This window comes from Poecile atricapillus, chromosome 5 (assembly GCF_030490865.1).
Source record: "Poecile atricapillus isolate bPoeAtr1 chromosome 5, bPoeAtr1.hap1, whole genome shotgun sequence".
Lineage (NCBI taxonomy): Eukaryota > Metazoa > Chordata > Aves > Passeriformes > Paridae > Poecile > Poecile atricapillus.
Window position 1 is genome coordinate 16,745,016 of NC_081253.1, and position 23,020 is coordinate 16,768,035.

The 23,020-nt window shown below is 33.9% G+C and overlaps 1 protein-coding gene across 2 annotated transcripts in view; it reads left to right on the plus strand.

The window, feature by feature from the left end:
• PSMD14 (proteasome 26S subunit, non-ATPase 14) overlaps nt 1-23,020 on the plus strand; it is a 46,185-nt gene that overhangs the window by 22,096 nt on the left and 1,069 nt on the right. For both annotated transcript variants that reach the window (XM_058840125.1, XM_058840126.1), the window contains 8 exons: nt 223-294; nt 621-740; nt 1,828-1,898; nt 2,873-3,023; nt 14,806-14,913; nt 17,743-17,817; nt 20,133-20,258; nt 21,402-21,464. In XM_058840125.1, coding sequence (XP_058696108.1) covers nt 223-294; nt 621-740; nt 1,828-1,898; nt 2,873-3,023; nt 14,806-14,913; nt 17,743-17,817; nt 20,133-20,258; nt 21,402-21,464 — 786 coding nt within the window. The remainder of the gene's footprint in view (nt 1-222; nt 295-620; nt 741-1,827; nt 1,899-2,872; nt 3,024-14,805; nt 14,914-17,742; nt 17,818-20,132; nt 20,259-21,401; nt 21,465-23,020) is intronic.

Below are 23,020 nucleotides of genomic sequence, written 5' to 3' on the forward strand. Positions count from 1 at the left end.
GACCTATTACAAAATAATTTTAGTGACAGAAGGTGCTGTAAAGAAGGGTTTGGGGATTGGGTGTGCATTTTTTTGTTTTGTTTGTAGCAACTGCATTAACCCATAAAGTCACAATTACATATGGATTTTTCTATAAGTTTTGCAATATGCAAAACAAAAGAAAATATTTAGAAAGAACAGAATAACAATGCTGGTGAAAATAATTGTTTATTCTTTTTATAGGGGCCACCGACAGATGCTCCTGCAGTTGATACAGCGGAACAGGTTTATATCTCTTCCCTTGCACTGCTGAAAGTAAGTGTTCTGTGTACATACCATGTCTGATATAATGTAATTCTGGAGCTAGAGCACCTGGCAGTGGTCCAGAGTTAATGGACTTGTCTTGCCTATGTGCTGGCCAGACGCATTAAAAATAAATTAATACTCATTGGAACCCTCAGAAACTAATTTTAATTAGTTGTCTTTTGTTGACTTTGTTTTACTATTTTATAGTTTGTTACAGTTTCCAAAAGTGCTACAAGTTGCAAACTAGCTAGAGATCTACAAAGGCTGAAAAAACTACCTCAAATCAAACTTGAACCTTCTGTTAAACGTGTGGTGTCATTTGGTCTTAATTCCAGATGTTGAAGCATGGTCGTGCTGGTGTCCCTATGGAAGTTATGGGTCTGATGCTTGGGGAATTTGTTGATGATTATACTGTGAGAGTGATTGATGTTTTTGCAATGCCACAGTCTGGAACGGTGAGTTTTTTATATCTAGACCTTGATAATTTTATTTGCTTGTTTTTTTTCCTTAGGGTAAATTTATTTTTAAAAAACTTTTTGTGCTTTATCTCATTGACACAGTCTGAAGGTATAAGTTGTGAGTTATAATACAAACAAATCTAATGGTTAAGGGTTTCAGTAAAAAAAATATGTAGTCAAAACTTCTTTTTTAGTGAAGGCTGGTGCTTAAGTGTGTGTATCAATATATGCAGATATTATGTCTTTTTTATGTAGAAATATAGTGGTGTAACATGACTTGTAAGACTTACAAATTGATAACTTTCAGAACTCATATTCTATGAGCCAGCAGAAAGATTCAAAATGTAAAAGGTTTGATTAGAAGTGTATCGTGCCCTTAATTGTGATGGTGCTATATACTTCGAACTTGCTTTCTTTGGCAGATCTTAGTTGCATGTGTCTTAAATTATACTTCTGTGATTTGAAAAAAAATATATATTTAAATTTTGAGTAAGAATATCCATTTTATGAACAGATTAAAGTGACAAAGAGTCAAGGGGCAAAATTAGATTTTATGATGCTTTATTTTCTCTAACTAGAATGAAATGTTCTTAAGCATGGGATGATTCCTTTGTAACTCAGAGCTGCACTCCATGAAATTTTCAAATTCTTTTGTCCTGAGTTTATTCTATACATGTGCATAATACAAAATTCTGCAAAAAGCCAATATGTGATATTTATCTTGAATATAATGTGTAGAGCTGAACTTGGAACAAACAACAGGCCACTGTTTGCAGACCAAACAGAGGAGAAAAAGGTGAATTCCTATGCCTATTTAATCATGTTTGCTCATAGTAAAGATTACTTAAATAGCAATTCAAAATAATCTATTAATAATCGTTTAGCATTTTAAAAATCACAATGAAATACATTTCTGAAAATTATATTTTGCGTTTAAGGGTGTTCTGTCATGTAGTACTAAAGTATTCAGGTTGCTTTTTTAAACAGATGCTTATGAATATTTTTGTTTGTGTGAAGTTACAAGTTAAAAGATAATATTGCTTCATGTACAACTACTATGATTTTTGTCTGTCTTTTAAATCAGGGTGTCAGTGTGGAGGCAGTTGATCCTGTATTTCAAGCAAAAATGTTGGATATGCTGAAACAGACGGGAAGGTAAGTCACTCTGAAGAGGGCTGACGGTAACAAGTACTCCTTCCATGGTTTTTAGAAGAAACGGCTGGCTTTCTACAAAGCTAGTGATCTAAGAGCTATTAATAATACTTAAAAATAAATAATTGCCCCAGAAATTGGGTGAGTAACATAGCATGTAATTCAGTCTCCCTCATGCATTTAAATTGTCAGGAGATTGTCACTCCTGTTAAAACCTACAGCTTTGATTATCGCCCAGAAAGATTAGAATGCTGCTCAGTTTAGCATAGGCGATTACTACACAGCACCTGCTTAAAAGATTGATTTTTTTGTTTAACCCTTTAAATAAAATTTTTAATTTTTTTTTAAGTTATAGCTTATTCATGAGAAATTTTAATGAAAAGAAAGGGAAAATAATTTTGCAAAGGATCCGAGTATTTAAACAAATTTTTATTTCACTCCTACCTCTCAACAGTTGTCGTCTGCTTGCTCAAATTCTTTTACTGTGGGAAAAACTTCAAAATTAATGTTAGCAAAAGGCTCAGCAGCTGAACAGAACAGTGCAAATTGCTTTTTGACTGAGTTCCTAGTTCTACTGCTGGTTTAATTGATATTTAATCCTTTCCCACCGTTGGTTCCCGTTGTCCATGACTGAAATGGACTTTCTGCCGTGAAAATTCAACCTTCGACGCCAAGGAGTTAAAGAGTAGATATTTACTCAAGTGCTGAAAGGGTAAAAACTGGTTCAGGGAAGGTGTGGTAACAGGGTGAAAAACTGAAAGCGTAATCTACCACTGCTAATGTGTATCTCTTAATGATAGCCTTCTTTTGTCGCATTTATTCATGTCCATGTTTTCACCATAGTATGGTGAGTCATTTAAGTGTTACTAATGATGGTTTTTTTGCAGCTCATCCTAATTTATGCCCTGATCTGTTCCTATTTCTTCTTGTGATAAGTGTTTATATTTTTAAAAATATCAGTGTCCTCTTTGTTTCAGACCTGAGATGGTAGTTGGTTGGTATCACAGTCATCCTGGCTTTGGCTGTTGGTTGTCTGGTGTAGATATCAATACTCAGCAGAGCTTTGAAGCCTTATCAGAAAGAGCTGTTGCTGTGGTGGTGGATCCCATTCAGAGTGTAAAAGGAAAGGTATAGTAGATTTGCTTTTCATTTTTAAGGTACTTCAGTAAGATTTAATACAGAAACACTGTAAATATGTGTAAGTACTTGATTTTTGGAGGCCCATACTGTATTAAAAAAAAAGCAAAACACCAAAATCTCATCGTAAATGAAAAGATCACTTCCAGTTTGTTCTGCATCTTAGATAAGTAGTCATTAAACAGGCTGGAAGTCTTTGACATTGTCAGTACACATAACCAGTCATAATCCTCTCTTAATATTTTCCTATTCAGGTGTCACTCAACAGGTTTACAACTAATAATCCAAGTATATATTGTTTTATATATTACATTTTAGCTACAAAATCTGAGATCAATTACTAGCTGATTGGAATAGGTACAGCCCCTTAACATGGGTACTAAGGGTGCATTGATTTGCAGGCATTGCATATGATGATTTTTATTTAAATTCCTATTCCAAATGTTTTGAGCAATAAAACTTTACAGAGGAGTTGATATCAAGCATTTGAATTTTTGAGAAGTGTGCAGATAAATGATTAAGTACGTTAAATTATTATGAAAAGAGATTAACTTGCAAAGCATATTGGGTTATAGTTGTCCTTTGTTGAAATCTCTTTTGTTCTTGTTTAGTTCTCTTTTTATTTCTTTCTAGCCCCATATGCCATTTTCCTATTTCCTGCCTCATGACAGCAGGGAGCAGCTCTATTATCACCTTCACAGAGCTGTCTGCAAATGTGAGAGGCAATTCGATTTTGCTCAACCACAGGGAGAGTGGATTAGAAAAACTACAGAACGTACAGAAATTGGCTAGGTGGTTTACTGCTTTAAAATACTGCTGAGGTGTTTTGTTTGAGCATGCACTCCCATTGTATTGTGGAATAATTATTGAAATGTGTCATGGTATCTATGGATGATTTTCATGTAAATTTATAAATATTTTAAAAGTGTTCATCTTCTATAAAACTGTAGTATCCTATTTCCTGTGAGGCATATCTTATTAAAGATACCAAACACTATGGGTTCTCTTAATTTCACAGCGAAGTCTTCTGAAGCTACAGTTGCGTTTTCAGTTGTTTTTTTTTTTCCTTTCAATTCTGAATTTTATAGCAAATACATTTATGTAACAGGCAATTGAAAAATTATTAGCTTCTGGTTGTTTGGAAGGTATTAGACATCTGTATAAATTTTGTTCCTTTTTAAATTGCTTAAAGAGTAGAAGAAAATACAGGTAATCTTGGCTGGAAGGGAAAGATGCGGTAGAACACTTCATTATTCCTAACTTATTTTTCCTAGAACTTTTCTCACTCCAATATAAATGTTGAAATAGGATTCTTTTTGTTTTGTCAAAATAAAATTGTCAAGAGTATTACTAGTAATTAATTTAGACCTCACTAGCTATTAAATCTATTAAGAAGAAAAGCCTCCCAAGAAGTCACACTGCTGTTATAACACACTTGCTCACTAAGTACTTCTTTTTAAAATATTTTTATTGCCAGTGTTGTTTGACATAGATGTCTATCTTTGAGATCCTTGAGATCTTCAATATAGTAATCTTTGGCATAATTATTTTGAACGTGAATAAATTTTTTGTCCATCTAAGCATTTCTCAGTTACAGCTGCTCTTACGGCATTGCTGCCAGTACTTGAGATTACTGGAAGTCTTGTAATGTTTGTTTTTCATACACGTTTTTAGCTGCTACAGTCAGATTAAATTACGTTCTCAGGTTTCATGTTAAAAAAAATTTACATCTGTCGTGTTTCTGGCAAGTGCATCCTTTAAAGCTTAGAAATAAAAAGAATCTCCCAAATTATGAATACCACTTGTAATTAACTTCTTGATTTGGAAGATGTGGAATGTGTTCGAGTTTTATGATCCTGGTTGGCAAGATCACTTACATGAAAATGTGTTTGGATTTTAGATGAACTAAGAGAAGAACGGATATATTAGAGTTCAAGGGGGTTTCTTAGGTCAGGTTTCAGTGCTTCATGTGCCTGGCTAACTTATGGCACCCAGAGCTTCATCGTGTGCTACAGAGCTCAAGCTCAGCCTATTTCAGGAAAGTACCTGCATTTTTCAGCACCAGCAAATGAAGAACCACTTGCAGAGGTAATTTTGCTGGTGTAGTAACCACTATACTAATGGGCTTTAGCTACATGAGTCCAAGGTCATTACTCATTTTTCCTTATACTCCCTGGACTCTCTGGCAAAAAAATACAGTGAATGTGTGGCATAGAAGATTTTAATATGGCATGTTTTGTCTGAGATTAGATGTATTTAAAAGCAAAGCCCAAAATAACACATTAGCTGATTTTAAAGCTGCCTCAGGGCAGGTCCATGCCCATATAAATTGCCATAGTTTATGGTCACTGAAGCAGTCATGCTTGTGCTAGTGAAGAATAACTGGGGCAGAGGTTATTTTCATGTGTCAGGAAGTTGCAGTGAATTCTGATGAGGAACCTCAGGTTCACCTTGACTAGCTAAAACATTAAAAAACAGTTTGTCCTGAATGAAAATGAAAACTTGTTCTTTGTTAACTGCCTTGTCTCCATACACATTTTCTACGTAGCACAGGGATGTATGATTGCAGTTTAAAAATAAGTGTACATGTAATTCTCATCAGTCAAAAAAAACAAACCAGTCATTTTATGTCTTAAAGCCAATGAGCAAAATAAACTCCTCATAGAGATCCATGGATTGAATGCCAACTGCCATAATGACCACTGTGACTATTTTTGCACAAATATAGTAGGACACATGAAGGACAAGTAATTCTCTACATACATATTCTTTCACACAAATTATGTTTTTTTTCATGACTGTGTACCATATTTTGCAATATTTAACTCTAGTTGTCTGTAAAATAAACTCGCAGCATAGCATTGAGTTTTAAATGAAGGTCAGAACCCAGAGAGGAAAAGCTTTGTTTTGACTTACGTTTTTTAAGCTTGATTTCTTTGAATGAAGTCAAAGTAAGCATGCTGAAATATGGTCATTGGGACAACCTGGCTACCTGTTGTTTCATTTTATACTTACTTATAAATTTTTCTTTTATCCCTTCCAGTTCTCCAATCTGTGCAATGGGAGCTGTAATACATATTTAGAATATTCCACAGAAGCAGCAATTTCATTAAAGATCTGGAATTAAGCTAAATATTGACATTTCATATTTATTTCCAACATACACTTTGAAATGTCTGTACAGAGAACCATAAACCTTTGCCAAATGTTAAAAATAAGTGTGTTTTTTTGGACCTTAACTTAGCAGCTGTTCATCACCTCTTAAGGAAAATATAACTACACCAAACCCACTGTAACATAGTATCTTTAACTCCAAAAGCATTACCTTACTGTGTTGCACTCACCGTATTGTTAAATTAATAATAATAATAAAAAAAGGTGGTGTTTTCTACTTTGAACTGTTTTAAACTTTGGATCTTCATTATAACAAAGTCATAATTTAAAATTATTTGTTCTTCTGAGAGAGTTAACTGGTTTCCCTTGATTAATAATTGCTTGCATAAGGATCGATAAAATATTGAAAATTGTCAGAAGTCCATTTTGTACATCTGAGAAGCTTGCTGGTATTTGCGGTGTTTAGCAGGATTGGTAGCAAAACCTCTTAGTAATACAGCAAACTTTCATTTCTGTTAAGCCATATTTTTTTCCTAGCAAGGCACTGTCAGAAGTATTTGTAGGAAGACCTGTTGATTTTTGGAAAAATTATTTTTTTTAATTGTTTGCTGAGGAAAATAGTTGTCTTTGCAATAACTTTTTTATAAATTCTGTTTCATTTACCTCAGACAGATGAAAGCAAATATCCTATGCATCCTAATCTTGTGCTTAAACCAGATCATGCCATGTTCATAAGAGGATTTTGCTGTGGTACCTTATCCTTATCTTAAACTCATTCAGATGGTAAAAGAAAATAAGTACATTTGGGTAGCCTGGTAAATCAAAGTCATCCTAGTTGACAATGATCTCTGTAGATCATGTAGCCCAACTTCGTGCTGAGCACAGTTTCAACACTGAGTTCAGATCAGCTCACTTAGTGTTTTGTTCACTTGAGTCTTGAGATTCAACAGCCTCATGGCAATTCCTGTTCCAGTATTTTATTTTTCTTGCAGCTGGCTTTTTACTGTTGTATGCATGTGGTCAGTAGCTCCTTTTTTCAGTTTATTACTACTGTCTCCTGTCACATATATCATTGAAGAACCTTGTTCTGTGGTCCAAGCAACCTCTTCCGGAATTAGGAGTTTTTTTTACCTCAAAGAGTCAGAATGTGGGCTGTAGTCTGAAATAATTTTGTGCATGCAGTTTCTTTTCATTGGTAGTTGAAAATTGCTTTCTTTTGTTCAACTTAGAAGATCTTTAGAATTTTATTCTAAAAGGAGTAAAAAATTGTTGAACTTTATTGTTTGTTATTTTAGTAATTTTTGAAGTATGAAAAACATTGCTCTTCTCATGCTGGAGGGAGAGAAAGATACGTGCTGGTTTTATTCTCCTTATACAAATTAAGACCCTGAGGAGAGCTAGAAGACTTGTTTTAGCAACCTCTTTCCCCTTTTTTGTCCATTGGTACTTGAAAGTCTAAGTGGCAACCTGTGTGTAATTAATGATGTATATGAGCATTATGGGTTCGTTAATACCTGGTTTCATTTTTTTTACTCTTCAGAGTAATAGATCGTCGTTTTGTTGACTGCTGACTATAAAAATAATGATTTGAAAGTAGTTTTGATCTCTTTTGCCACTGTTATGTTCTAGTTCAGATTAAATTTTCTGTATATTACACCGTTTCAGATTGGTGACTTCTGTTTTTGTGCTGCAAATCTTCCCAGTTTATTAAGACAAATATGTGTGTGAATGGTTTCATAATTTGGTAATTAATTGTTATTCTAAAACACTGAAACCAATAGCAGATAACGATTTAACAATTAATTTCCTGAATATTGGAATTACCATCTAGCTTCAAGATTTTCATCAGTTGAGGACGTTTTACGCCAGTTTTTTGAAAGCTTGCCTGGTTTTAAACTTCCATTCTTCTATCAAACTGCTATTATTTTTCCTTTGAACTTGCCTTTTTCCCTTCTTTGTTTGACTTGAATTGACTATGGGATTTAAAGTGATTTTTTTTTTTTTTTTTAAGAAGGCAGAAAAAGAGCAATCCTTGAAATGTGTGGAGACACCAGTGTAATGCCTGAAATTTAAAATAGCCCATTTAGAATTATGTTTGTGAGAAGTGTAAGCAGATTGGAGCCACCTAACAAGACTTCTTTAATATACCCAACTTCTCCTCCCCACTTCATGCACCTGTCTTGATCTTTGCCTTAGTAAGTCTTCCCTAGACACAAGTGAATTCAACAGTCTTTAGGGTACAGTTAAAAATAAGTAACACAGTTGAAATTAGTAATTAAAAACAACTAAACAAAACAATAAATTGTATTGTCACTACTTTGGAGACATGTCTGTTTATTGTCAATTGTTTTGCAGATAGCATTTAGAAGAAAATGTATTTTAAAACATGATGCCTACAATTTTGTCAGAATCTTTTATACCTGGAACAACTTCCATTGTTAGAACTGGATTTGCTAATACTTTTCTATTTTAAATGGAAAAAAATTCTAAAATGGATAACATAACTTTGCAGAATGTAATTTTGATTGACGTATCAAGATTACATTTCTGAACAAAGTGCACAGTGTATAGTACATCTAGATAGTCTCATAGTACTCTGCTATTTCTTGCCATTGACTGGACAGAAACATCATGGTTTGATCTAGGGAAGAGACAAGTTTCAATAGGAGCCTGATTTGGAGAGTAAGGAAGCTTTATGTTTGTGCTGGGTTTGATCACTGTTGATTCAGTAAAGATTGATGTTCTTTCGCCTGGAGAATCATATTTGTAGGAGATGAATTGTGTCTGCAGTGTGGGCCACTTGGCACTTTCAGTTCAGGCTGTGTAAACTGAGGCATAAATTACATAGTTCTATTACTGCCAGCACACCACAATGTTTTGTTACATTTTCTTGAGTGGTTATGCATAGCCGGATTTATATATTTTGCATATTTTACCTCCTATTTTCTTTAATGGAGTACTGAAATTGTTAATGTCAATCCTAATGTTCCAAAATTCATTATGTAATGTCCTTTGGACTTGGATTTAATTAAGTAATGTATGTTTACCTACTAAACCATTTACACAGGTTACTTGAGTTCATGCCCTTCCCTAAAACAGAAAGTTCCAAGCCTTCGTTGAAAAGTATTAAATGTTTAATTTCCTTTTGCTGTGGTGGATGTAGAATAGTCCATTTATCCTCATTAAGGCATATAGCTTTAAAACTTGTGGCTCAGCTACATGAAAGTTATGGATGCATGCCCTCACTTGTCAAGATAAATGTATTATGCTGTAGTTCTCTTCCCCTTCCAGTATGGATATTGAAGTTGTACTGCAGATTTGACCACAAGTAAATAATTCTCCAAGGATGGAGAAGGAAAATGCACATACTCCTAGGAATATGTTTTCCAGAGCTAAAATTGACATTTTATAAATAATTTCCGTGTTGGAAACTTCAAACTCACAATCACAGCAATTCAGTGATATGCATTTGGCATGAGTCAGTTTCAGTTCTTAGTGCTTTTCATTGGAAATGGCATAAAAAGTACGATTCCTTTGAATTTTTTATGTTGTGGGCTTGCAGGGGACAGAAGATGTTCTTCACTTGTAGTTGTCTAACAGTGCATGGCAGCATAAATAACGAAATGGTCATAAACCTGAGCTGCACTTCTCCGGTCACGTGTTCCATTTCATTTTTAAAGATTGTAGAAACAAACTAAGCAGTTGATAACAGGTCATTTGCAGGTGATAAAAGAGATTTTAGATGGGACATTACTTCATTTTCCACACCTGGCATAACCACACTCAGTCTTTTGCAGTTGTCTTTAAGCACTGGTATGTTTGTTCATAAACATACAGCATAAACAATACATCGCTATTTGAATTCCAAGGACACAATGCTTTTTTAAAGATAGTCACCATATGCCATAGATTCTTCACTGGAAAAATATTGATGTTAGATTTTTTTTTAATTTATACAATAAAGGCTGACTTACGCCTAACTGAAGTTTACCACTAAAATATAGTGGGACTTGAAAAACAGAACTATTTCATTCAGTATTGTTTGGAAATCTAGTATTGGAAGGATATAAGAATCAAATGTGTAAAGTACTCTTGAATTAATCCTTTTTATTTTTTTTTAATACCCCACAAAGTTATGAAGACTGTTTTAGAAAAACTGATAATGTTCAATTGTTATCATTATCTGATATTAAGAAACTAAAGAGTGATAGCATTCACACTTTCAGGAGAAGCTAAAAGAAATACCCTAAATTTTAATCAAGTCATTACTTTTAATAACTGTGTGGAGACTGTAAGAGGCCAGATTTTTGTCTAGCTAGTAGTTGAGGTGCCCAGTGCTCATCTTAGATTGCGAGTAAATTTTAATCATTTTAATTATAGCTGTCCTGAAATTTACACAGGACATAATCGTAAATTTTCTTTTTAAAAATACATTCTGTGGACTCTAGTGTGGGCTGTTGACCCCAGGCAAATGCTAAAAAAATGCTGTATAGTTATTGTTTTTTAGATTATTATGCATTTTGAAGCTAAGACAGATGTACAAAAAGATGCAGTTTTTATTTTGTATTGGCAGCTTCCAAATATTTAGTATCTATTTCCAAGAACTGCAATTAGTAAAGCATCCATGGTACTGAAATCCACACATCCCACAAGCTAATTATATTTGCAAGGTCAGATTGAATACATATTTTCAGAAAAATAAAGGGTTATATAAATGTGTCTTCTACTTGGCTGTTATATCACAGTTTGTTGATCTGGAGTATAATGTGTACAATTCACAAATTTGTCTGATAACAGAAAGTGGTGTGTGATTGTGTTTATTTTACTAACCAGTATATTCACAGCAATCACTTCCAAATATCTCTCCAGTAAAGATGTGTTAATTACAAAACAGACAAGGTCTTCTATTATATTAAAGCTACTAACAAGAAGACAGCAGGAATCACACATGTAAATAGCATCATCAACCCCTATTTTAGTCCTCTGTTTTGATCTGTGAGTTGCGCATAGACCAAAGGTGCTATTAAAGACTCAGTATATGAAATAGGCAGCATTATATGAACAAAATTTATTCAACAAGAAAACAGACCTTTAACATGAATTTAACAAGCCTGAGAAATTATAAACTCTCATATGCTGCAGATTCATGCAGTGATAATAAACAAAAAAGGAAAGTAAGAGGTTTCCTTAAGCTAGCCAAACTGCTAATGGTTTTGTTATAAGCTGTCTGCTGTTGAAATGACCTCTGAAAAGTCTGGAGACACTTATACAAGGAAAAATTAAATGGTCAGAGTGGTGAAAGAGTTGCACTATGGAAATGCATTAAAAAAAATTACCTTTGAATTTCTGGAAAACATCCTAATAGCATAGACTTCTGGTTAACTTTTTAATGTCTTTTTAGGAAAGGAATTTAGCATGAAGCTTGGAAACAAATTTTTACTCAAAGAATACATGCTGTATTATACTTTATAGGTAATTTAAGTACAATGAAACCTTAAATTTTTTGGTTGGGAAATACTGACTTTTTACAACAAAAATCTGACCAACTGAGTGGTGATTTTGTGCTGGGTTTAATTAATCCTTAGAAGTTCTTTGTTCAAAATACTGCATCTAAAGTTTCCATCATAGAATAGGGGGTGACCATGTTTCTGTCATCAGCCTGCATCATTCTGTACTTCGAAATACACAAACATAGACAGGAGACTTCAACTTGTACACACCTCCAAGTGCTCACTAGGGCTTTTTTCTTGGATCTTACTGTGGCGTAATTAACACCTATTTCACCCATTGCTCATTAGTACACTGGACATTAATGAGTCTATTTATTTTTATGTAATCCTCTAAAGGCGGGACTGATTTATGCTTGCTATGATAAAAGCAACTACATTGCATAGAAATTAATGTATAGGATTTATTGTTGTATTTATGTTTTTATTGTGTATTAGGTCTAAATTTAGCCTCCAGGTTGCTGAGCATGTTAGTTTCTTTAAGATGGTTGCTATAGTGATAGCAGCAAATTCCTTTAATCTTAGTGTAGTTAAAGTATTTAGTTACCATTGGTCATCAGAGTGCAACTAAGATGGAAAATAGCATTTGCATGTGTACTTTTTGTACCTCTCTGAGATTGCAGGAATTGCCATTTTATCACTTTTAAAAGCATAATGTTTGGTTTGTGATTTCAGTTTTTCCTACTGCTTTCTGTTAGATTTGTATTTGTTCTGCTTAGGAAATACTTACATGTCATTCCGTCAGGAGGACAGAGAGTGCAGTGTACTCCCATGCAGCTTGTACCCGAAACATAATGAAAGTTACTTCTGGTCAGAATTAAGATGCTTGAGCAATATTCAGTATCACTCATAAATAATTCATGAACTTGTTCTAATATTTTAATGTGAAATTTAACTAATCTGAAAACTCTAACCAGAATGTTGAATTTTCTTGTAAAAAAAAAAATTAATTTTTTTTTTTTTATTTTACATGGCTCAGGCCCCAAAACAAATCCATGCTGGACAATGAGCTTATCTTTTTTGATAAGCTCAGCAGTGTCTAGTAAAGTTCTCAGTTAAATTCAGGTCTAGAAGTGGAGCTGTTAATAAGCTATAAAGCAACTCTGTATCATTCTAGTATACTGCCAAGTTCATGTTTCTTGCTCCTCAGGGTAAATTTTTGCTTGCTTTGTTTTTTTTCCATTCTCTAGCTAGTCTCTGGAGAACTGGTGGTGTGTGTTTTTTGGTTGGTTTTTTTTCTTGCTTTGCATGACTTTTTAATTTATACTGCCTGTTTGTTATGGTTGGGCATTTCCAGGTGTTGATAAATTAGAGCATCTGGTTAAAATGGAATACAAAGATACATACAAAAGCTTGTCACAAGTGTTCTAAGATAGAGAAAAATGGTAAAAAAACAAAACCAATTGCTTCTTCTGTTATGAGAAAGAATGTATAGATATGTAGTAACTGTTTTAGATATTTTTGAGAATTTTTCTAAATGGAATTCCTTTTTTTGTAGCATTGATATCAGCACACTTCTGCTGCATTCTAAATCTGAATTGTGGTTTTTTTATTGTTCGGGAAAAAAAATATCTCTGCTAACTCACTTTATATGTGAGTTACATGTTATCTAAAACTGAACATTTTTAATAAAGAAGATCTTTTTGGGAAGGTTTTCTGCATGCGGTTTGAAAATGGGGCATATGCAGGTGGACCTGGCCAGCAGCTAAGAGACCAAGCAATACCCCTTAGTGGCACTCAGTCAATACTACTGTCTCACTTGGGTCTCAAAAGTAAATCATAACAGGTGATAAGTTTGTGGGTTTTTCTGTTTACACCTGATGATTTTTTTTGTTGTAAATACTTGCCAAATAATTTCATTTCCACATAAAGGACATCAATATTTTTTCTTGTTATCCTAAAAACTGCACATTATTTAGTTATTAATATTTGTGTAAATGGAGAGGAAAATGCTGGAAGGAGGTGGCAGAGTAAGTGTCAATTTCTCCACAGACTTTTAGTGACAGTGGTTGGTTTCTTGTTTGTCTAATGTAAACAAGGTTCAACTCTAACTCCTCAAAATATCAAACCAGCCATGTAAATGCATCTGTTGTCCAACTCATAGTACAGAGAAGAAAAGAGTAAGAATTATTATAGAAAAGCTGTCAAAAGGAGATTTAAGTTAATAACTCTATAAACATACGCAGACAAGATGCCTGCAAAGTCTGCCTGGTACTGTTTTAGTGGACGTGTGAGGCTGTACTTGCACTGGTCCTGTTAAAAGACTGGAACGTAAGCAAGAATTCTTGCGGTTACGAACCCGTGATGATCAGGACACAATAAGGATGGGTTTGAGTGTATTGTTGGTACATTCTTAGGTCTGTTTCAGCTCCTATAGGTTTTCAATGGGGGTGGAAGTTTTATTGCATGGGACCATGAATTTCTCTTTCCAAAAATTTTCATAGACAAATTTAGCACAGGACAGAGTAAGAATCAGTGATGGGTTTGCATTATTTGCAATAAAATAGCACTGAATACTTCCTACCATGTACCTTTAAATCATAAATGACCTTGGTTTTATTTTTCTCTATTTTTTACTCCTGAGCATGACACTGACAAGGACTTTTTAATCCATCAGACAGTTTATAGACCCTTTCGTAGTCACAAGAAGCAAAAAGCATCTGACTAGAAGGGAATACATGGGGCAAGTTCCTTGCTGGCTATAATTTTGTTGTCATTTCAAGTATTGTGGTAGTATAATTGATGTGACAGGACTGGGCTTTAGACTTGGTCCCTTAGCTTGTGCTCACTTTCAGTTTTAGTCTCTCTCTGTCATTCATTTTGATTGGATAAGATTTAGGTGACAAACATATGCATAGTTTTGAGGCTTAGAGTAAGTGTACATAAAATTCAATGTTATAGGATGATATAATGTATATAAAACTTACAGTTCCATGGAAAAGGTAATAATCGGTGTCACCTTACAATGCAAGGTAGTGCAGTTTGCTGATCACATAGCCAGCAGGAGGTTCTTTTTTATTAATATTATAATTAAATGATTTTCTGGATAAAGGCCAAAAACAGATGAGAGTTGATTGTGCCTTGTCCACTGTTGCTTGGCTCTATTAGTTGCGTTTTCTAAAAAGAATTGACTTGACATCTTGTTTTTACAGGTTGTTATTGATGCCTTCAGATTGATCAATGCTAATATGATGGTCTTAGGACATGAACCAAGACAAACAACTTCAAATCTGGGTCATTTAAACAAGCCATCTATCCAGGTAAACCTAGTGCTGATAGCCCTGTAAACTGCAAGATTTATTCCTCAATTTTTGGGAAAGGTACTTAAAGCAGTAGGTTACAAATTATTTATTTTTCTCTCTATTGCATTTTTCCACATGTGTTTATAATTGATGTGATTCATCAATGGACATGTATATGTGAAGGGTTTAAAATTGAGCCCTAAATTAGCTAGCTAAGTGTGAATGCATGCATTTAATGTGTACAGCAAAGATTCACATATAAATTTATGGGAACGCAAACTTTTAAAAGTGACAATTGATGACATAATATGTGATGCAAGTCAGGTGCTGTTTTCAGCCCTGCTGAAAAACTGCTGCTTATCAACATCTCAGTTTTCTTCAAGAAAAGTTATTTACAAGCAAATTATGGAAAAAGTTCTCTCTTTTCTTTTTACTCAAAGTTGATAAAGGTTCTTTCTTATTATGTAATCTAGATTAAGCCTTGTATTGTGTCTTAAATAATTAATCTCTGATTTTTATGTAATGCAGTAATTTGCTGAAAAAATGGTGGAGTATGTTCAATGGATAAAATGGATGCCTGATTGTCTTCTGCTGTACTATTTCTTTTGAATACACATTTGTGAAGCTTAAATAGACAAAGTTTGATTTCTGAAGTTGACTTTCATTAAAACGACAGAAGTTTTGGTCTTCACTGAAGCAAGCCTTTATTTTGAGAAATAGATTCTATCCTGAAACAAGTATCCTCTGGAGTGATTAATGCTTTTATGCCTGTCATTCTTCTGCCTCAGTGTTTTTTCCTTTAAAAAACTTTTCCTCCTTACTATGTATTACAAAGGCATGTGTCCTTGAAACCATGAAACCCAGTTCCTGCTTTTTGTTCCATTATTTGAACAATAGAAGTAATATTTTGCTAGATAAACATCCAAGAAAAAGACCACCCACTAGTCACAGCAGAACTGAAATAATGGCTGAACTTGTGCTCTAAGAGAGCCATCCTATGGGAGGTCCTAAACTACATACCCCCATCTTGCAAAAGATAAGTTGTTTTTTGTTACTAATACATTGAAACTCTTTGCTGTTGATAAAAATGCTAGCACAAAAGGCATCTTAAAATTAAAGAGTGTCTGCTTCAGGAGGCTGTGTTTTACTTTTGATTTTTGAGTTGGTCAAAAGCTGCGAACAATAATGAGTATGAAATAAGCAGCTAATACTCTTGATTGGATGCAGGCAAGCCCATACTTGCATGTTTCAGGGCTTTTCTAACTGGGCTTTTCTAGACCATGTGTAATGCTTTCCCTTGGAAACCCCTGCAGTATTGTTCAGCTTCATTATTTTAAGATCACTGTCACTACAGCATGTCATATTTTGGCCATGGGATTTTGGGTTTCTGTTATTAAAATGGGTAGTTTTTGTTTGTGTTGATTTTTGCATGCTGGCAATGAGCTGTTGCAAATGTCACTGTTAAGATAAAAAACATAATTTTAAATGATACTCTGTTCCTAAAGCTGCAAAAGCTCTTGCAGTGCTGTTTTGCTTTTATTTTAAGCCATGAATAAAATTCTGACCCACTTGAGGACAGAAGCAAACTAAATACTCATTTCTACTGAGCTAGAAGCTGGAATTATAAGACATTACTTAACATCTCAGGAAGAAGAATAATAGAATAGTACATGCCTTGGCTTCATTCCCTTTTTATGTGTGTGGTTTTTTCTTGTGTTCCCTTACCAACAGCTTTTTTTACAGGTTTTACCTTTTACATTTGCCTAATCTTCTGAAGGGTAGTTTTTGGAAGCGGGGAGGAAAGGGAGAGGATATTGGGACAAGGCAAACCTGTTTGTCAGATTTTAAGAACTTAAGAAAACTTCCTAAATAGCTACACCTGAGTTTATACACAAACACCAAAACCTCATATGCAGTCATTTTGAGTGAGATACGAAAATGGCAGTGGAAATTACTTACTGCTAATAGTTTCAACTATAAATTCCTTAATTGATGACAAAAGCTGTATTTTACAGGTCTAATTAAAATAAGTTGCACAAATAATGGTTTTATGTAAGTGCTGATTCTCATAACTTTTCAAGTAGTCTTTTATCTTTCTGTGTGTTTGCAGTTGAAACCTTTAAAATATATGTATGACAACATTTTCAGCTTTCATACAGATAATTTTGTAATGCTGAAATATTAAGTTGCATAAGATGCAAATGCACATTCATTTTGTATTGCTCTAAGTATATATTTAAACATAAATAGGTGGAATGTGTGAAACAGAAGTATTTATCACTAATAATAATAATAATAATAATAATTATTATAATGATGCGCACATTGTCTAACTGAGGTTTTTTTGCTTGCTTCAGTTAATCCCTCTTCGTGTTGTACCCTGGAGAATGAACCTGGAAACGTTGACAGTGGTTATAAATAAATAGATTGCAAATAGTCTTTTGTTTGTAACAGAATATTTTAATAGAATATTTTAATAGGATTGATAACCAAATTTATTGAGAGAGGAAGGATTTGAGAGAAATATGTTTGTGCATATGTATCGGTCAAATGTTTGAAGGCAGTTAACATTTTTTCTTATTATAGTTGCTACTGTGTGAAAAAAAAATCTGTGGTTTAGAAATAGAAAGCATAACTGTCAATTAATGAACACAAAAAGAGAAATAGAACCAGGTATATTTACTTCATATCTCCTTATAGTCTCTGTATTTTTTCCTTAATTTTTTCCTTTTATTTGAGCAATGTTCAAAGATGTTTATATTGAAATTAGCTTGAATTATCTCCTTCTGATATTTCTTCATTTCAGTGGTGGGTGATTTAATTCAGTTTCTCCCCTAAATTTTGCAGGCACTAATCCATGGACTAAACAGACATTACTATTCCATCACCATCAACTACAGGAAGAATGAACTAGAACAGAAGGTAATTGTTTCAGCTGGAATTCAGAGTACCAGGAACGTTATACAAACTGTTTAAAATTTGTGGCAGTATTCTGACTTCAACGGCTGTTACTTTCAGTAGTTGTTTAAACTCTCCTGGGATAGGTGACTTCTCTTCCAGAAAGCACTTGAATGTACAGTCATGGTGATGAAACTTTCCAAAACCACGTTCTAATGACCATATGAATAGTTTGACAACATTTTTGGCCACTTTATGGAAAGTTGCCATTCTGTTCTCTGCATCTAAGTTTGTCCATCAGGTTTTCAGTGATGAAGCTGCCTTCAGTTTTCACAGGCTGGAATTCCTGAAGCTAGGAGAATTTTTAACTGTGTTTTCCAAAATGGAATATATATCCAAGGGATGTTGGGTTTTTATTTGCTGTAGTCATTTTGACTGGAAGATACTTTCAGTTGGTATGATTGGAACTCCCCAAGACATCACTGAGTATCAGGAAGTAGTGATGTCCTGCATTTACAGAAGTAGTATAATGGAGTTACTGACAACAAATGTTTTTTGTTATTTTTGCATCAAACTTCTTCAGATTACATGCAAAATCTAGCTTGAGAGTCTCAACCAGGAAAACAAAAAAGGGTAAAGAAAGCTTACTTATCATCTACAGTTCATTCTTGAAAAGCCAGATTCTATCCTCTGTGTATGTTCTCTGATATGTCTGCATTTTCATGGCCTTGTTAGGGTTATAAATTGATCTCAAAGCTTATGATAAAATGGTCAGAATAGTTTTTTCACATAATCCAAACTTTTTGAGTTACAAGTAATAAGAAACAGGCAGTTTCAAATAGTGGAGGAATATGTGTGCAAATTAAGGAGTTGGAAAGACTGTGTGAAATCCACAACCATTTTTAGTGCAGTATAAGGCTTCTAAGACCTCACTGTTACTGAAAAGAGTAACTGATTCAACAAAGACAGCTCTCTCAGGAAATGTCGGTGAGGCTTCCAGTGGGTTTTTGTTTCCAGTCAAATGCAACAATTTGGCAAATCAAACCTTGTCTGAAGTTCCAAGTGTGTATTTTCATCAATGGCTTTACATAAGTGAGTTATTACCTTTGCAAGTAGGAGAATAATCTTGACCAAGTTAGGACAACTTTAATCTGTGAGGCAACAACTCTCTCTCACATCTTTCATGAGGCAGCTTCATACATATCTCAAACCCCCCTCATGGTGGTGGTGATCTGTTATCTCCATCTGTAGTAAGAAGAGTACATGCTTCATGTATTAGATTAGGAGCTCATCACACCAAACCTTAATTTTAAAATCAAGATAGCCTAGCTAAACTGTCCATATGCAGTTTGCCTACGACTCCTTCTGTCAGTAGCAAAGATCTTGCTAACACAAATTATGACACAAACTTTCAACTCAGTTCACATGTTCCAAAGCCAGGTTTCTTTGGAAGCTCTACATAGGATGAAACAGGTACTTTTATTCATATGATAGCAATTACAGGAAATACCAGTTCTCAAAAATACCTAGTAAATGTTCACAAATTGAAGGCAAGCTGAAACCATTTGTTGAAAGGGTCCTCCTACAGTCATCGAGTGTGCAGGAGATCCACAAAATACACTTCCTTTATTTATGAAAATAAAGAAATTGCTGTTGTAGCTATTCCTTTGCTCTTTCAAGATGACATGAAAGTGTCAAGTAAAACCTTTCAAATATTTGTAATAGTGCCTGCATTTATCACCATCAAATCTCTGCACATTTTATCTTACGGCTTTTATGCTTGTTTATTCTGCATGAGGCAAAAGCACACAAGTCATGCTTTGGTCACTTTCAAGGTTTATTTTATCACAACTGTCAAGTTGCTTGCATACCAATCAGATAATCAGTGAAGCCTATGTAACTACTTTATGAATTTAATCCAGACATTAAAATATTTTTCAACGTTGTCAGAGGCCAAAAGCTTCAACTGTTCTTCATATGGCAGCTAAAGTATTCAATTTTCTCTTAGCCCTGCTACAAGGCAGTTGTGCATTCTCAACCTGCAGCAAAAGTAACAAATCACAGAAAACGAATCTACATATTCCTGTCAAAGTAAATATGACCCATGTTTTCATGCCTCATTTTCATATTTAGGATTCAAGAAGTTTGATTTTGCAAATCTGTCTTCTACTCTAGTAGAACAGTTGATCATTGTATTTCCTCTATTTAAACACTGACATTGTAAGATCATTATTTTTTTTATATTCTTCTTACTATAAACTGGTTGCCTGTCAAAGAGATCTTCATAGTAGTCTGAAATTCTTTTATGGTGAATGCTCTAAAGAGGTTTTGTCTTGCAGATGCTGCTAAATTTGCATAAGAAGAGTTGGATGGAAGGTTTGACACTTCAGGACTACAGTGAACATTGCAAACTCAATGAAACAGTAGTGAAGGAGATGTTAGAATTAGCTAAGAATTATAACAAGGTATTCATATCCCATAATGATAGTATAACTGTATCTGTGTTTATGAAATGAAGACATTAATTGCTAATTTCAGAAGGAATTGATTATCACAAGCTTTGTTCAGAATGACTGTAGCTCATACTAATCAGCTGTGTATGGTTTCTGTGTGAAGTTGCCAGATTAGTTCCTCAGGCATTGCCACTAGACTTTTTGCCCTAAACTTTTGTCAAAGTGTTTAGTTAGATGCTTTGCTTTGAAATGTGAGAGATTTTGTATTTTTAATTAGTGACAAGGACATAAGATTTCTGTAGATCAAAATGAGCAGTTAGTCATATTTTTCAATCCTTCAGTCAAGAACTATATGATCACTGTAGCAAAATAAGTTATCTATCTGTATCTGTCTAGTAGATAGGTTGTAAGTATTTAGAACACATTCAGGGCCCAATTCAATGTTCTGTTTAGATAAGAAATTTGTTACTGGTGTTGTAAGAGGAATCACAGCTACTTGTACTGTTTTAATAGTGACACACTGAAATATTTCTTACAAATACTAGATCTCAACAAGCATTCTATGAGTAGTAATCATGTCAGTATTTCTTAGCAAGTGTTATTTTTTTAACTCCTTAGAAGTCCTTAAAACCAAAATTCAGTATTATATTCACTAGTTAAGTTAGTGGATGAACTTTATGAAAACACCGTATTTGAAGGCAATGTAACAAAATCAAAATATATTAAAATAAATTACTTTAAACAGGACAAAAAATTATTGAGATCCAATCTCCAGTAGTTGAAACAGTATAGATAATGTTGGGTTTGGTTCCGTTTTACTATTTTAACCGTTTTCAACTATCTTAAATTATTGGTAACACTCATTTAAGATTTTTGCTTCACAACATTTTGGTGAATATCTGACAATAAAACCATTCATAAGTATTTGCCTTGATCTTTTGCACTAACTCAGTAATTAAAACCACGTCTGCTGAAAAGCTGAAGTACCTTTTCTTTTGACTTTCTGAAATGTGTTGCTGTTTGATTTTTTCTTTTTTTTTTTTTTCCCCCTCTCTATTTTTTTTTAAGGAACAGAATTGTATTTTGAGAATCTGTGGCTTAGGGAAAAAGTAAACGAAATCTGAAACACTGACCTTTTCTGTGTTTCTTTCACAGGCTGTTGAAGAAGAAGATAAGATGACACCTGAACAGCTGGCAATAAAAAATGTTGGCAAGCAGGTGAGGTGTGATGAATTAGAGTGAGGTGGAATGATATGCTTCGTTCATTCTAAATACTAATTTTTTACATGTGCATAGGTGATTTTAGTTCTATGTGCATGATATTCTCAATGCTTCAAATAATAAATGTATTTTTGTTGGAGATTGTTCAGGGAACAGGACCCTTGACTTTAGGTAATTGACAGAATATCTGCAAGCCGTGTTCTACCTGTGTTTTTATTACGTAGTGAGGAGCAGTGTTGAAATGTAGTTTTCCTTTTTCCTTCTTCATTTGTTTTAACTTCTTGTAAGAGACATAAAGATATCCAAGTCTGTGTCAGAGAGACCCAAACTGTGGAGACTCTTAAAAAATGGTGATCATGGAAACAGAGGTGAAGGCAGTGTGTTTGTACATTACCGTGGCTGAAGAGCCAGCTTACCCGTCTTCAGTTCACGAACACAGTGTCAGTGCTTAGCTCTCAGACACACTTGGCAGGTAGGCTGAGTTCCTTTGTATTGGTACTGGAGGAAAGCTGTTTAGGACCACAGCTGAAACTAAAAATACCCACTCAATTCACTCCATCCCTTTGCAATGTTAGGATATAATGTCTTTTTAAAGACTCAACAAAAAACTATTTCTACATTTGATTTCAACATAAAGGTTGAGGAAATGCACTCTTGTGAGCAGGAGGAGAGCAAAGCAAATTTGTAAGAGTTTGTGTTCAAGAAGGGCAATGGAAACAAGAAATAGCTTTTAAAATATCTAGTGTGTCCTTAAAGAACCAGTACTTATTGTATTGCTAGTAGCAGTAGAAGAATTTAAAAGATTCTGGATTGCTCTTATGTGTCAGCTTCTAGCAGCAATGTCATAACACATCTGCACTATTGTTCAGTCACTCATGTATTTCTGTAGCATTCAGAACAATGGAGTTTATGCACACCTACACATACATAAATATATACATATAAAATATGTAAGAAGGGTTGTATTTTAAGGGTTATGATGTCATCTCAAACAGAACTTGAGCTTCGCTAGTTGTTACGCATACATGGAAAAAAACTCTATTTTGAAACAGTTGTTCAAAAAGAAAGAATATTTTTCCTGATAAAATTTTTAAGTTTTCTTTGAATTAAAAAAAAAAATAATCAAAAATTACTTCAGTGAAGTAATTTTCAAGTGGGGTTTTTTTATTCAATTTACATAAAAAGCTTTGTAAACAAGCAACCACTCACAATAGGGATATTGTGTTATTAGGTATATAATTTGTTATGAACAGAAAGAATATTGGAGAACTGTCTGGTCTTTGAAAAGGAGTTACATGAGAATGGCAGCATATACCGATTCAGTGGTACTCTTTTATATAAATTTAGATGGGTTCATTACATTTTGACAATAATTCCATCTTTTAAAGAAGTTACAATTCCCATGCATGATTGTCTTCTATATTTTCATTTCTTTACACACAAGAATGACTACACTAGTACTGTAATAAAGTTTAGACATCTTTTTGAGGTATGCCTGATATTTTTGCAGTATTTGGAGATTATTTCATATCAGTGGTGAAACTGAAGAAGTG